General features: G+C 33.7%; 1 protein-coding gene across 1 annotated transcript; it reads right to left on the minus strand.

The window, feature by feature from the left end:
* Window positions 1-382: 382 nt before the first annotated feature.
* LOC108903794 (chymotrypsinogen B-like) lies at window positions 383-13,899 on the minus strand. The gene is made up of 6 exons (XM_018706092.1): window positions 13,755-13,899; window positions 10,782-10,882; window positions 9,430-9,536; window positions 2,850-2,995; window positions 2,415-2,695; window positions 383-844 (listed from the first exon to the last, which is right to left on the minus strand). The coding sequence occupies exons 1-6, from the start codon at window positions 13,849-13,851 to the stop codon at window positions 680-682; spliced, it is 897 nt and encodes a 298-aa protein (XP_018561608.1). The 5' UTR covers window positions 13,852-13,899; the 3' UTR covers window positions 383-679.
* Between the last annotated feature and the right edge of the window lie 3,119 nt (window positions 13,900-17,018).

A 17,018-nucleotide genomic window follows, 5' to 3' on the forward strand; every position in this document is an offset into this window, starting at 1 on the left:
CTGGGGATATTAAAATAGAATTTAAGTAAAAAAGTTGCTAATATGTTTTATTAAGGATATTAACTTTAGAATTATCAAATACGGCTATATCTAGAAATACCACTTTGTAGGTAATCACTGCCTGCTAAAATGTGTACGTGTTTCAATTTCAAATAAGAGATATACAAGAGTGGCACAATGAAGATTAAAATACAGTGTGTAGATACATGACTAAATATGATGCTTCTGAAAAATCTTCAACGCATCCTACACCTTGAAGTCCAAAACTTTGGCTTCACTAAGGCTTTCCATTCTAAAACCACCCCCTGCAGTTATGTGGAATTACGGAACAAGGACACCAATAAAATTTGACACTCATTTATTTTTAGAAGGTAACAAAACTCTTTTGTACTATCATGCAGCGAGTATTCACATATATTTACAAAGTCGTCATTTATTCTAAATAGTTAAATGCGCAGAAAATTCTTAAACATTATTGTTGTTGTTCCCACCACTGCCAAACTAACAACCAACAATTATTACATAACAAGTACAGTCCCCTGACATAGCAAATGGTGGAAAACATTTTTTTTTTTTACTTATTTTCTGAGAGCTTACTTCTGTGATGGATAATTTCCCCTATTTCGGGTAAATCTTTGTCAATCTGGCAACACCAGCGGTGGATCAAATTCAGTCGAGGTTACGGGGTGCGTATTTTCGAACGTATCCACGGCAAGTAGTACGACAGTCTGGTGTAGACGTCCGGAAAACCGGGCTTGGCGCACCCGGAGCCGAACGACGTGATCCCCGCCAATATCCACCTGCCGTCACGCATAGCGCACTGTAGAGGTCCCCCGGAATCACCCTGAAACAGAATAAATACATACATGCTCGAGTAAAATACTTTGTATCCTATCTTTAAATCAACGTACGCAAAATTGAATTGATAAATTTACAAATCCTGTATAAATACTATGTTTGCTTTTAAATTTAATTGCTGAATAATTGTTTGTCTTGCTGATTTATGCACGTCAGTTTGTCTAGGCGCAATATCAAACACATTAGGCACGATTTATCGTTTTAATAAAACACACATCAAAGAGGTACATGGTAAATATTGTACATTTTAGTTATATTCTTGTTTAGCTTGCTTGTACCTTATTTGTCGCACTGTTAACTATTACGTCTTCGATTTTTTTATTGCGATGCAGATAATTTCATTTTTTATGCGTTATTTCCTTTTCCAGTCACAATATAAACCATTAAGTCGGTTACATTTAGACGGACTATCGTCCTTCTAGTTTTATAAACAAACCTATTAAATAGAGAAATTCCAAACTAATGCGCTTGTTAAGTGTCCCTTAAAACGTCTTGTTAACAAAATGATTTATTGATCATCAGAGACCATCAAACTCACAAAATAACTATTTAATTAGTTTAATATGATAATCTATGATAATGTTAACTTATTATTTGATAATTATGTTAATATTTTTTTTAGTAATTGTGGCAATAAGTACGTCAAAAATATAAAAGAAAGTAGATACACGATACATGGAGGTGTTTGTGATTTATGAATTTCAGAATATTATAATTTCGAATACAAATATCGGTCAACTTTTATGCAAATCGTCTATCATTTATACTAGATCGGCTATTCTAGGACATATTTATATGAATATGTATCCAGTTATTCATTGTTATTTACGGCGGACGTTTGCCTGATGACGCGGGACAATTAAATTTGAATAAAAATCCAATGAAAACAACACATATCGAATTCGGCGGGTAACAGGAAATAATGTTCTTCTGCGAAGTGATCCTTAGAAACGGGTCAAATACCAAAAAAATTATGTAAATTTATGCGGAGAACATACTGTATTGAGGAATAAATCTCGTTGATGTACGTTACAACCGTTTTACGACGGTTCGTGGGAAACTTTATTAGCACGTTTTCAAACCAACCTGCCACAATAGAAAACATACGAACATAAAATGTATTAATGTGTTTTTTTTATCAAGCGCATTCGTAAGTCCTGTTCATTTCGCATGGAAAAATGATATTTGTAAAGATACGCCGTATTCCCGACGCATAATTTTCATGCATTTACATTTATATTGTAACTCCGAGATTGTGTTGGGAAATCGGGACGGAGTTTCGGACGATGAAAAATTCAATTATTTTCAAATATTTCGAAAAGGTAAGGAAATTTGTATAAGCATGTTTAATAATTTTAAAAATTATTACAAGTAAAGTGCCTAAATAAAAATTATTATTGGATTGGTGTGTACATACATATTGGACCGAATGGCAGAAACTTGAATGAAATAAAAATAAAGTCAATTGCATACGTTTAACTTTTTTAACTACAGACATTTCCTTAAACTGCTTTCTTTTATAGCGCATACAAGTTTCAGCGTAAATATATCCTTACCACGCAGGTTCCGCTGCTCCCGTCCAAGTGTCCCGCGCAGAGGTGTCCCGACCTGATGTTGACGGCGTGTCCGTACTTCTTCCTGCAGACGGCGTTGTCGTGGACGGGCACCTTTGCCTCCAGCAGCTTCCCGGCCAGGAAACCGTCCTCCATGTCCCTACCCCACCCGGTGGCGATGCAGAGATCGGTCTGGTTGTAACCTAACCTCTTCGTAGGCAAACACACGGCGCGGATGCGACTTTCGCCCGCCAGTTTGACGGGCCGAGCCAGTTTCATAAGAGCTGTAGAATAAAACAGTGACGAATGTCGAGGTAAAGTGAAAACGACACGTTTTTTTATCAATTTTTATATATTATGTTTTAATATAATGTCACGACTGTATGGATATTAAAATAAAACCGTGACTGAGATAGAAACAGCCACGGTTCTACTTACCGATGTCGTGCTGGAAATTGTGAAACCGCTCGTGGAGGATGATTTCTTCTACGGGGATCCTCTGCTCGGAGAATTCCTCGACGTCTCTGTCCCAGTCGCCGACGACGGCGGTCCACAGGGCGGCAAGTGGCAAATTGAACAGGTCACTAGAAAGAGGGAATAAGGTTTTTTTTATAGGAAGGAGTAAGGAAATAAATAACACAAATTATTTAGTAACTTTGGTATAAGCCCGCTGACAAAAAATGTTTGTTCTGTCTTTTGATATGATCATCTTCATATAGTAGATAAAGTACACAGAAGTTTTACAAACGACAATGAGACAGTGCAGGATTGATTAAAAGTTGCACTAAATAGCTTCATTGGAAAGAACATTCACAATGTCAGTCAGGTATTAAACAATGTCTGCTATTTAATTACTTGCAACGTCTATTACTGATTTTTAGATCATAAACGAAAAAGTATTTGTGTTTAAGTTCGACGGTTCAAGGTGCAAACAGCATATTCATTTACGAGACGTTAACAATTTTAAATAGCTGTTAAATTTCGATTAATCTGAGGCGGTTCCCAAGAATATTATAAAATCTGTCCGTCAATTTTTTACGCTTTAGCATCCGTCGACGCGATCCAACTTGGCGTGAGTAACTTTTCGTCAATCGCAACCCCGAGGAAATTGTCTTAGAAGGCAGTTTGGGAACTCATGAATAATTTCACTGGCGAAGAGATGCTCAGCATTTGTAATTCCTTCTGTGGGGTTTTTGATTTAGTGGCAAGATTCCGCACCGTTTAAGCCGATCGCAAGTGGATGAAGCTCTTGCTTTCAAATATATCATACATGTTTAGTTTTTGAATATCCAGAAACATAAATATAGAGAAACTTAATTACAATCTTTTTCTTACAGGCTGTTTAAAATTTTCTTGGTTACACTCTGTATACTGCAAAAGTGATATTTCAATGTTAAAGTTATTCCGCTTAAGAAACTAACTAGAACTGTTTATCACGATAAGCAAATCGACTACAGAAACATATGCTTTCACAAATCGTGAATAATCATATCATTGTTTACATATTTCTATTAAGACAGACATTAATTTCATACAATCTAACGTGTATTAGCAACTGGTGATTGTATCCCTGAGTATTTCAATTACTAATAAATATCAAGACAAATCTATTTTCAATTGACAACATTTCTACATAAAAACGTATTCAGAGGCGGACTGGCTAGATGAACAGGCCCGGGAAACATTCATCAAGCGGCCCGTTTTTTGAAAGTTTCAGAATTTATTTTATTTTAAATAGGCTCTTCGTGAATGATTTATTTGAAATATTTGAAAAAAGTTAGCCATAGATAATTTGATATTGTTTTAAAAATAATTAATCACAATTTGTTTGTAGATAAAAATTAAAATCTTAAATTAAAATAATTTAGATTTTTTTTAAAATGGATTAGTAGTTGGAAGGTATAAGAAGTTAAAGCATTATTCTTTTTAATAAATAAATAATCATTAAAATATATATTTTGTATCAATCGAAAATATCGTGTTGTAGAGCTAAGTATAATCTAAAAATTCCAATTTAATATAAAAGGAGATTTTTAAAAGTGTACTTATTAAAACTAATTCATTAATTATATCATCTAATGACAAACTATTTAAAATGTCTACATTTAATGCCATTAACATAAAAGTCTCTACTTTTTCCTGAGTCAGCGAACTTCTCAAACGATTTTTTAAAAACTTCAAAGTGCTAAACGATCTCTCACAAGCTACTTATGTAAACGATAGAGATAATACGTATTTATATGCTACTGATGCAAAGGGAAATACGTTTGTCAATAGATTGTATCTATTTAAAATCCTGTAACAACATATTATGATGCAGCTTTTACATGGCTCATGTTTCTTTTTATTTTTTCCTTTATATTTCTGTTGAGTTTCATCAGTTTCATCTTCTGTGATTTTAGTCCAGACGGTATCTGTTTCAAAAAGCCATATTTGGGTGAATCGTATATCCACGGAGACTTCTGGCTTTTTGGCTTTCAAATATCACTATCACTAGAAATGAAAATTTTTCTATGCGCATAAAAAAAACGTGGGCTTAACTTTTGGCGGCACAATATGTTAAAAAAATTGGAAAAATGTCATATTTTTCTTCCTATTTAATTATGTATCTTTTCAAGAGTTGATTTTAGGCGAAAATGGAAGAGGAAAAAAATGTTTGTAATTAAATTTTTTACAAAACATGACTAGTTACAAATCGAATGAATCATGATTATTATGGTAAAAATCGAAAAAATCGCAAAAATGGGGTTAAAAAACAATACTTTTTAGGGAATTTTTTTGGGGTATTTAAATTGGGTATAGGACCTTTATACTTGGCTCAAGAAAACTTCATGTTATGTAGAATCATCACACCAAATTTCATCAAAATCGGTTCGATAGATTTTGCATAATAATTTTGCAATCCAGATTTTGAAAAAAAAATTGCAAATTTTCAAAATTTTGCACAGCAAAAACCAAGGCCCTTAGATACTTGAAAATTTAATCACATATAGAAGGGCTCTCAAGCTTTCAAACTTTTTTTGAAAAATTCGAATCCGTCAATTAGGAGAGCTCTGGCGCTTGTTTAAACATTGGTCGAATTTTTGTACTTATAAACAATTAGAATAACTTTGTGAATATTCAATCAAATCAAATTTTTTAAAGCAGGTTTTAAAAGTTCTTGGAAAGACGCTTCTTTAAAAAAAAAAAAAATCGATTGATCAATTAGTTACGTAGTTATAGCCGTCATTTACACTAAATGTACTGGGACATCCGGGCTAATTTTTCGAAAAATACCTTTGGTATTCCGAGTACTTACCAGGTCTAAGATTACAATACTTTTCTTCATTGGCAACCTACTTTAAAACGTGTTTAAAGTTATTTATGCAAGCGAGAAATTCAATAAAATCGTACGGGTGGTGGTGGTGGGGGAAGCAGAGAGCGCGGCCGCTTCGGCCTGCTCGAAATTGAATCGGCTATAACTACGTAACTAATTGATCAATCGATCTGTTTTTTTTTAAAAAAGAAGCGTCTTTCCAGGAACTTTTAAAACCTGCTTTAAAAAATTTGATTTGATTGAATATTCACAAAGTTCTAATTGTTTATAAGTACAAAAATTCGACCAATGTTTAAACAAGCGCCAGAGCTCTCCTAATTGACGGATTCGAATTTTTCAAAAAAAGTTTGAAAGCTTGAGAGCCCTTCTATATGTGATTAAATTTTCAAGTATCTAAGGGCCTTGGTTTTTGCTGTGCAAAATTTTGAAAATTTGCAATTTTTTTTTCAAAATCTGGATTGCAAAATTATTATGCAAAATCTATCGAACCGATTTTGATGAAATTTGGTGTGATGATTCTACATAACATGAAGTTTTCTTGAGCCAAGTATAAAGGTCCTACACCCAATTTAAATACACCAAAAAAATTCCCTAAAAAGTATTGTTTTTTAACCCCATTTTTGCGATTTTTTCGATTTTTACCATAATAATCATGATTCATTCGATTTGTAACTAGTCATGTTTTGTAAAAAATTTAATTACAAACATTTTTTTCCTCTTCCATTTTCGCCTAAAATCAACTCTTGAAAAGATACATAATTAAATAGGAAGAAAAATATGACATTTTTCGAATTTTTTTAACATATTGTGCCGCCAAAAGTTAAGCCCATGTTTTTTTATGCGCATAGAAAAATGTTCATTTCTAGTGATATTTGAAAGCCAAAAATCTCTGTGGATATACGATTCACCCAAACCAAATCAGATACCGCCTAGTCTATTTCTTCACTTTCACTTTCATCACATTGACATGTTTCATACTCGTCCAATGGAGTTTGTACAAGTTTTTTCCACTGGTGTGCTAAATTTGTTAATTCATCTCTTAGTTTTTGAGGAGTTATTTCTGGTTCATATATGACCCATTTCTCACACAGTTTGTGAAAACCTGGAGCTTTTAAGCCTCAGATCACACGTAATTGTCGGCCAAGGTGAAGTCGACATTTCTTATTTTACTGCCCTAGGTGTGTAATATATACTTTTTTCATTTATTTCCAAATTTTTTGCTCAAAATTTTTTCCAATATTTGTTTTTCAATTTTTTTTCATATTTTTTCAATTTTTTTTTTAAATTTTTATTTCAAAAATATATTTCATCCCTCTACAGCGCGGACCGGGCCAAAATGACCGCGGCCCATCGGGAAACCTCCCGAGTTCCCGCATAGCCAATCCGCCTCCGATTACAGTCCCTGTGTTTGAAGAAACTTATTAATTACTGATACGGTACATTTTACAGGTACAGTATTTATAAATAAAAGCTCGCATTGTATCTCAGATAAAAAAGTCCTTAATGATTGTCGACATCAAGCCAGCTTCCTGCGCGCATTCTGATTGAGTAAGGGGAAGTAGGTCAGTAGTGCCAACACAGAAACCCGTATGGTGCAAGTGGCGGCCGAGGACCTCGCCATAATGGGACTGTGAAAAATGTGAGGAGAGCAAGTTCAAGAAATGAACGAAAGTGAGATTCATTAAATGGCATACCCGGTAAACGGTGATGTAACGGCTTACACTCCTTTTACCTTGTCGGAATCGGTTTAAATAATTAACAATAAATTATAATTTAGTCTCGTTGCTGTCATAAATATCAGTGTGCTACACAACAATAGAAAACTTACTTGTGGATACAATGCGCCGCAGTCAGGAGCCACTCGGGAGATATCATAACGCCCCCACACCAGTGACCTAGAAATCCAAACTGGGGGTGTAGGAGCTGCAGGGAGACCTGAAATGAACAAAACAGGAGGTACATTGTAAAAAAATGAGGTTCAGATCGCAATTCAACTCGGTCTCGTTCTATAAACTGTTACTTTATTATAATATTTATATTTCTGTTTCGATAACCTTTATAAAATCACGCCTAAGAATATACAGATTTTTACGTGGAAGCAGAACTGACTGATAAAAGAAATATCCCAGATTTTATAACCGCCTTCAAATAGAAATGATTCCAGGCCGCACCCACGCCGAACTTTTGATCCAAACTTCGAATGTCGCTTTGTAGACTTCGAGAAGAACTCGATACGGTAATATTTAATAATATTAATTACTTACCCTTTACTTGGGGCGTCTTATTTAACTTGATGAAATTATTTTTACGTTCAGATATATTAAACACGACAAGTCCTCAAGTTTCTTGCAGCAGATAAATATTTGAGGGTAGGCCTCTAACGTTCAAACTTAAATGAAACGCATTCCACACGCGACTCATTTTTATACGAGGAATTAGAAATCTTCCTGGTATTTGCCGTTCCACTTAAGAGCATCACAACACTGTCTGGATAAACGCGAAAATAGAGGGAAACATTGCTATTTATGAAATTTTCGACAAAACAGTGTTTTGTAAACATATATTTTAATTTTCATCAATACATGAAAGAAAGTTTGTCTGATTTTCAGTAATAATTCACGGAAGTGTACAACTGGAGATGGAAATCTATGGAAAGGATCTTCGCAGGTGATTGAACCAAATAAGGACAGAAGATAGTAACCGTGCATCTTATTTACCCCCGGGCTGATGAAAATATATTGTCAGTTTTAATATGAAGGGATATCTTCAGATAGAGAGAGAAAGGGATCAGAGAGATTTAATGCTTTGCTGACACAGGCTCGATACGTTTAAAATTTGTCGACCAGACAAGATAGAATAAATTATTCTTATGCTTTAGGAATTACGTAGTTTTTTTTTGTTTAATTTTAATTTTGCTTTAATTATGATTTTAGAAAATAAAAAAAATTCCGAACTTGGCAACTTTTTTCAATAAAAACTTTTAGCTATAAAGATAAACAAAAAATTTTCCAAAATATTGACTTCATTTGAGAAAATTTGATGGCAAATTTGTATAATTTATTTAAATTACATGAACACCCTCAAAATAAAGTAAAATTACACGAGCTAATAATAAAATGTAAAAAAGTAAGTTTTAGCTTTTTATTCAGGTATTATTTATTTTTATAAACTACATTTTACCTGCCAGGGCCAAGCACCGCGTACACTCTGCTTTCCATGGATGATGCGACCAATCGCTCCAAACCTAGGCTGCCTAGATCTTCGAACACTCCTGCCACATTCTATACAAAAAAAAATCATACGTAGATATAGAAAAAAATCTAACGCAAGTAGCTACATTTTTGACCCAATAAACATACAAGTCTTCCCTCGCTTATGCGTAATTTTCAGTGAATTCATAGCAGTCTTTTGACGAGAATTTTAGAAAATCTAAGCAAATTAAAAACAATATCTCTTCACTGTATTAGTTATACGAGTTTTCTCCAGGGTATAAGATAGTTTAGAGTATCGAGTATTTTTACAATNGGTGCAAGAAATGAACGAAAGTGAGATTCATTAAATGGCATAGCCGGTAAACGGTGCTGTAACGGCTTACACTCCTTTTACCTTGTCGGAATCGGTTTAAATAATTAACAATAAATTATAATTTAGTCTCGTTGCTGTCATAAATATCAGTGTGCTACACAACAATAGAAAACTTACTTGTGGATACAATGCGCCGCAGTCAGGAGCCACTCGGGAGATATCATAACGCCCCCACACCAGTGACCTAGAAATCCAAACTGGGGGTGTAGGAGCTGCAGGGAGACCTGAAATGAACAAAACAGGAGGTACATTGTAAAAAAATGAGGTTCAGATCGCAATTCAACTCGGTCTCGTTCTATAAACTGTTACTTTATTATAATATTTATATTTCTGTTTCGATAACCTTTATAAAATCACGCCTAAGAATATACAGATTTTTACGTGGAAGCAGAACTGACTGATAAAAGAAATATCCCAGATTTTATAACCGCCTTCAAATAGAAATGATTCCAGGCCGCACCCACGCCGAACTTTTGATCCAAACTTCGAATGTCGCTTTGTAGACTTCGAGAAGAACTCGATACGGTAATATTTAATAATATTAATTACTTACCCTTTACTTGGGGCGTCTTATTTAACTTGATGAAATTATTTTTACGTTCAGATATATTAAACACGACAAGTCCTCAAGTTTCTTGCAGCAGATAAATATTTGAGGGTAGGCCTCTAACGTTCAAACTTAAATGAAACGCATTCCACACGCGACTCATTTTTATACGAGGAATTAGAAATCTTCCTGGTATTTGCCGTTCCACTTAAGAGCATCACAACACTGTCTGGATAAACGCGAAAATAGAGGGAAACATTGCTATTTATGAAATTTTCGACAAAACAGTGTTTTGTAAACATATATTTTAATTTTCATCAATACATGAAAGAAAGTTTGTCTGATTTTCAGTAATAATTCACGGAAGTGTACAACTGGAGATGGAAATCTATGGAAAGGATCTTCGCAGGTGATTGAACCAAATAAGGACAGAAGATAGTAACCGTGCATCTTATTTACCCCCGGGCTGATGAAAATATATTGTCAGTTTTAATATGAAGGGATATCTTCAGATAGAGAGAGAAAGGGATCAGAGAGATTTAATGCTTTGCTGACACAGGCTCGATACGTTTAAAATTTGTCGACCAGACAAGATAGAATAAATTATTCTTATGCTTTAGGAATTACGTAGTTTTTTTTTGTTTAATTTTAATTTTGCTTTAATTATGATTTTAGAAAATAAAAAAAATTCCGAACTTGGCAACTTTTTTCAATAAAAACTTTTAGCTATAAAGATAAACAAAAAATTTTCCAAAATATTGACTTCATTTGAGAAAATTTGATGGCAAATTTGTATAATTTATTTAAATTACATGAACACCCTCAAAATAAAGTAAAATTACACGAGCTAATAATAAAATGTAAAAAAGTAAGTTTTAGCTTTTTATTCAGGTATTATTTATTTTTATAAACTACATTTTACCTGCCAGGGCCAAGCACCGCGTACACTCTGCTTTCCATGGATGATGCGACCAATCGCTCCAAACCTAGGCTGCCTAGATCTTCGAACACTCCTGCCACATTCTATACAAAAAAAAATCATACGTAGATATAGAAAAAAATCTAACGCAAGTAGCTACATTTTTGACCCAATAAACATACAAGTCTTCCCTCGCTTATGCGTAATTTTCAGTGAATTCATAGCAGTCTTTTGACGAGAATTTTAGAAAATCTAAGCAAATTAAAAACAATATCTCTTCACTGTATTAGTTATACGAGTTTTCTCCAGGGTATAAGATAGTTTAGAGTATCGAGTATTTTTACAATATTCTCTACAAAACAAGAAAGGATGTTACAAGAATGTCTACGTTTTCCGTGACCTTTCACTGCGAAAAATCAAAGGTTTCCTTGTATTTTCTAACATTTCTATTTTAGACGGATTTTTTGTTCTATTTGACTTACTAGAAGTGCGATTTCTTGTCTATAAAACGCCAGCCTTAATCACTATAATCCTGTCATCACGTCTTTTTTGAGCGCCTCAAAATATAGGCTCAAGTCATTAAAGCCTTTCAACAGGTTGCGTTTCTCACAGTAAATCGTCCCCCTCGTCCATTATTTCCACTTTCACTCGCTACCGGAGCGTAACGGTCTACAAATAGAAGCAATCTTGGGCCGACCTCTGCAGGGCATGGAGATATTCATATCAAAATAAACAACCCAAGAGATATGCTAATACGGGACTTAATACTGATGATATGGCCGGTTTCTGCATTTTACTACGAAGACCAATGCTCTAAGGACAACAACAAGGAAGTATCTGTTTCACAGGGTGAGTCACATTTTTGTGACTTCGACAGTCAATAGAAAACATTGCTCTGTGAAGAAAATATCATGTAACAACGGTCTTAGAACGCTTCGTTTTTCCGTTGTCTTCTTTTTGTAACTGCGTAAAAACAATATCTCTTCACTGTAGAAAATTCTACTTTGGAAGAACATGTGCCAAGTTGGAAAACAAGATTTCTATTTGAAAAACGTAATATAAAACAAAAAGTTTACTTTAGGTAAATATTTCAAGGATATCAGAATTATTGCAAATACTTACGAATATTTTGAGCCATCAAATTGGTAATGCAGAAAAATTAAACAGGTAAATTATTTTAGAAGCTGGTCGTTCTACAATTCATAAGAGCCTATTTTGATTATTAAAGTTCATTCAACTGAAACATTTAACATTATTATTTCGTTAATTATGGCTTTGGACATTCCTGCATATCTCCCCAAAACAATTCAGTTTCTAATTTAAAAGACAACACAGAGGCTTCATTCTTGTCATCTTTTTTTCTGTATAACGTAAGTAATTAAATTGAATAAAAATAGTGACTAATAGTAGAGTTTTTTATGTAGCATAAATTTTGAACGCTAGAAATGCTATGGCACCAGAGTAAATATGAGTGGGAGTCACCAATATTATTAAAGACGAGATTACAAATATGTAAACATTTTACTTATTTTCTGCTAATTAAAAATGAAAAGTGTGTAATAACATTTATAATTTAATTTAAATAATTATGTACTTTTATTTTATATTTATATTAAATTAAGGTCAATTATTGACGTAATAAGTAAATACATTTTCACTTTTCAATAACATTAAAAATTCGTTCAAGTGACATAAACATTAATGTATACAATTAACTGGTAAACAAAATATTTTGCAATCGCAGTGTTTTTACTTGAGTATAATTAAACATTAGATTCACATTATTTCTCGTAACTATTAATTTTACACTAGCAGGTATATCAACAGATATTTTTAGTCTTTGAATTTATAAGGATTAGTCAAAGCTTTAGAAAGAATAATTGGTATGATTTTGATAACTAAAAATGTGGAAGAGTTTATTTACATTTGCAAGAATTAATGTTTTTCATCGTAACATTAATTATACATACATATATTACTAATATAGCTAATTATGGATTGTAACGACGTTAATATTATAGTACTTTCCTTTATAATATAGCTTGATATAAAAATGTATATAATTTTAGAGAAAAGGTAATTTAAAACATTAATAAAACATTATGTAGTTCCATTATGTCTGTCTAGAGTTATGTCTTTAACAGATATTATTTGTTACATAGAAAATGGCAATTAATCATCAGTTTTAGAGATATTTGCAGTCGACCTTGTTTCAGAATATAAACGAGTACATTATTGAGACGTAACCTCTAGTCGACAGATGTATGAGTTTGATAGAAATGTCCCAAAAACACGTGCATGCCAGAAAAGACATAACAGTTGCGATAAGGTCACATCCACAATTCGTTACCTTGGCGGTTTCTGCTAAAGGTAGAGGTCTTTAAATTTCTTGTTAAGGCTTGTTACGTATATTGTTTGTCTGCATAATAAACTGTTCTTGGTACACGTACATAAATATTTTTCTTTCTTTCTATACACATATTTTTGTAGATGAAAAGTGTATGCAGTAGTAATTTTTGTTCTGGTTACATGTTTCTCCTTTTCTTTAACATTTTTTTGATATGGATTCTTTTTCAGTTCTGGACAGATAATTGTGATTTGAATTTATTTAATGTTAACACTAGTTGTAGGATCCCCGTGAAAACACTAGAAATTAGAAGCCTTACACAGCCAAAGAAATTAGTAAATTATTTGATCTTAAATTAATACACAAAATTGTTGTCTATTTATGGATGATAATAAATCGTAAGAATGGAAGTGACTTTAATTTTTATGTTTTTTTCATTATCATTCTCATTAACGTCTCAAAATAAGTAGAAGGTACCGTCGCATCCGCCGCCTTAACGATGCACATTTCCAATCGACACACACCCATCACTTTTACTTTTTGGTTGTACGCCAGCGGGAAGGCCAGGATAAGATCCTTCAAGGCCGCACACGCATGCACACACTTGCCACGCCGCAAACGGTAGTTACCTTGGTGTTGCACAGCCCGCGCGGCCGGCATTGACCCACAGAAGAGCAGCCCGATCGCTACCAGCCACAGCAGTTTGAGCGAAGCAATATCGCCCATAGCACTAACATGTCCGCAGCCCACTGGGATCTGAGCTCTAACCCGAACACCCCGCTCAGGAGAGAGTGATTGCATTCAGCAATGAAAGTGGTCAATATCAGATGGCGAACTAGGCCTCCTGGCCTGTGGTGGTAACCCAGTTCGTGTCTGTATTGTTGTTGTTGTCGTGAGTAGGATGGGTCTTGGTTCTTTCAAGGTTCCGAGGTCCTGCCGCGTAGGACTGACTTCAGATCTTTAGGCACGTGACTTCGTTTAGTTTTAAATTCGAGATTTGACTGTTTGAAGTTACTTATTTGTGGTACAGTTTTCGTTCTTTATTTATTCGGTTTGAGATAAACAGGTGTCCCGGTACTTGATACAAAAAAGTCGAGTACAAATAGATGAGGTTAAAATAATATCAGTTCTTCATATAAATTCTTTTCATACGCTCCTTCGTTAACAAATTACGGGCCCTTAAAGGTAAAAATTAAAAATATATTTTAATTTACGATCTCTTTAACTATTAATTTCAGCATGATGCAAATTTGATGATCGATAACACATGCATACAGCTTGTTTTTGATGTAGTAAGTGAAATTTCATTATGTCCAGAACGCCAGGGACGGAATATGCCCAATGGTTAACAAGCTAGAATTTTTGCATAGGCGACGATCGTAACCTGCCTGTATAAAAAATAAGTTCCTTGAAAAATTTGCCAACGATAATGCCCTCTTGGTGCAAGTCGGTAAAATTAACAGTTCGCCCCCTCCATTTTTTGTTTTTAATTTTTAATTGGACATAATTATGTTAGAACGGTCCATGTTCTTAAAATAAGAGCCTAGAAAATCTTTCTGTCTGCTAATGTAATTTCCATTAACAAAATTTGACAAATACACTTTACACAACAAAACAGAAAAAAGGTTAAAGTTAACATTTTGCTACTTTTTATTACAATTTTTATTTTATAACCAAAGCTCCATTTTTCTTCAGTGGGTTGAATTCCTGACAATTAGAGAGCGAGTTTAAACTGAAATACGAGTGTTTATGATTCCTTATACGGTCTAGAAATAGCTGTTTCTATAGTGTTTTTTTTTTCAAAAATAAGGAGCAATTTTCTAGGTAATAACGTTAATTGTAGAAACTAATTGGAATAGCAATATGATAAATTGGTCTACCCTCTATCTAATTACTACTGGTTGCATCTCTCGGCTCTTTCTGTTAAAAAAAAAACTAAGGTCAATTAATATCCTTTCTTCGCACTTTTATTACCGATGGCAGTTTCGTATAATAAAACGAATTATCTATCACTAATGCAAATTAAGGTCGACAAATAAATAAAAATAATCTCAAGATATGTGTGCATCATGACCTAGCCCTAAATGTGTGATGTCCTTCCATTTTTAATGGGCATAATTCGTTAGAAAGTCTAAGACGACGTTCATAAAAAGTTTCTTAGAAACACGAATTATGATCATTATCAATTGTCCTGCCATCCACTAATGCTGCATTTTTTATATTTTTTTGTAGGACAAGAATATAAACTGTCTATAAGTGTATTCCATGACACATCTTGTGTTATACTTTGTGTAAATCCATTTTTAATGGTCCATCCTCCTTCCACTATTATGTTTCAATGTCCCGCCATTAACTTTCTACCTTATTTATAACATTTTAATCAGCGTTTCGCTGATTGTACCGATGTTTTATGGTCGACAATTAGATATCGGCCGTCGCTTTGTGAAGGTAATCGTTCCACGCGACTATTTATATCGATATATCCAGAAATTCTACCCCCAATTATCATCCGGGAAGGAGCCAAAGCCAACACTTCCCGTTTTTTAATCAGAATTCGAGGGGCGTAAAATTAGAGGAGCGAGGACACACAGACTTGTCATTAAGTTAATAACATCGATCGAGCTGATGGTTCTCCGTATTGTCTTCAACACAAATGAGTGCGGAGCGGTTTGATATCGGACACCTGCGGTATGCGCTCTATCTAGGTTAGCTCTGATAAAAATCCCGCAATAAACTTTCCTCATTTCTGCTCATTTCGAGTTTAATTACTTACCAAAGCGCAAAAATAAAGTCGGAGCTGCTCTCTCATTTATTACAGAAATGCGATCTTGATTAGTGTCTGCCAGGTATTTTTTTCCATTTGTGAGGAGATTTTAATCGAGAACATAAAACACGACATAGGTACTTGATATTTTAAACTGCGTTAAAAACTACTTGCACATTAATGCAACTTTACATATTTATTTAAGCATGACTTAAATAGTGAGAAAAAGTTGATTAATAATAGTGATGTATAGTAGGATCGTATACGATGCAAAGTAGAGCAAAAAATTGTCGGCCTTTTATCAAAGGAAAATCGTGTCATCATTTTTAGGAGGCGTAAGATAAATCATTTCAAATTTAAAGTGAAATTCAATGTAAAATCTAAAATACCGACTATGTTTTCGTAGTAGCTGCAGTCGCCCAGGTGCATCGAGTGTACGAACTGGTCGGTTATACGTCAAATACTAACCTGGCGAGCTTTGCCGTCAATTAGAGAGCGCTTCCAAAAAACAAGTAAACAACAGTGGCGCGTACAGAGGTAAAATGTAGTACATATGTGGAATTTAAAAAACAAATTGGATTTATAATAAATTATATTTAAAATAAATAGTTTATGAGAATAAAGGAATTTTTGTAGCAACAAGGGTGCCAGACCTGAACTGATCCCCTCGTCCCTTCATAATGTATAAAGAAATTATTCAATTTGTAAAACCCTTAAAGGCGTACTTCATTGGTTCCCTTGACAGGCAATGATTTATTACTTTGCATCGAATATGATCGTACTATAGGTATATTTACATTCAAAAAATTAAATTTACCTCAAAATTTTCACCAACCTGTCCCCATTTCATTTTAATTGTATATATTACATTAGTAAAGCGTTATTTAATAACACATTGGCCAATAATAATTCTACATAATTAATTAAGTAATTTAAATTTAAACGATTCATACCGCAAATTACAGGTAATATTTTTTCAGTGCAGCTTTACTACAGAATAGTGTTTTTTTTATTACCACAAAAAATGTGCTCGACAAACATCTATCTAATATGTATACCTCGGTTTCACGGTCATGCAAAAAGGACAAGCTTGCTTATTAATTTTTACCGGATATTTGAAATAATATTT

This window comes from Anoplophora glabripennis, unplaced genomic scaffold (genome assembly GCF_000390285.2).
Source record: "Anoplophora glabripennis isolate ALB-LARVAE unplaced genomic scaffold, Agla_2.0 scaffold134, whole genome shotgun sequence".
Taxonomy (NCBI): Eukaryota; Metazoa; Arthropoda; class Insecta; order Coleoptera; family Cerambycidae; genus Anoplophora; species Anoplophora glabripennis.

Excerpts from the sequence above, each read along its gene's own strand:
- LOC108903794 (XM_018706092.1), bottom strand. The coding sequence starts at position 13,851 with ATGGGCGATATTGCTTCGCTCAAACTGCTGTGGCTGGTAGCGATCGGG. Across the intron at positions 10,883-13,754 it reads GCGGGCTGTGCAACACCAAG|AATGTGGCAGGAGTGTTCGA; the intron begins GTAACTACCGTT and ends TTTTTTGTATAG. Across the intron at positions 845-2,414 it reads GGAGCAGCGGAACCTGCGTG|GGTGATTCCGGGGGACCTCT; the intron begins GTAAGGATATAT and ends ATTCTGTTTCAG.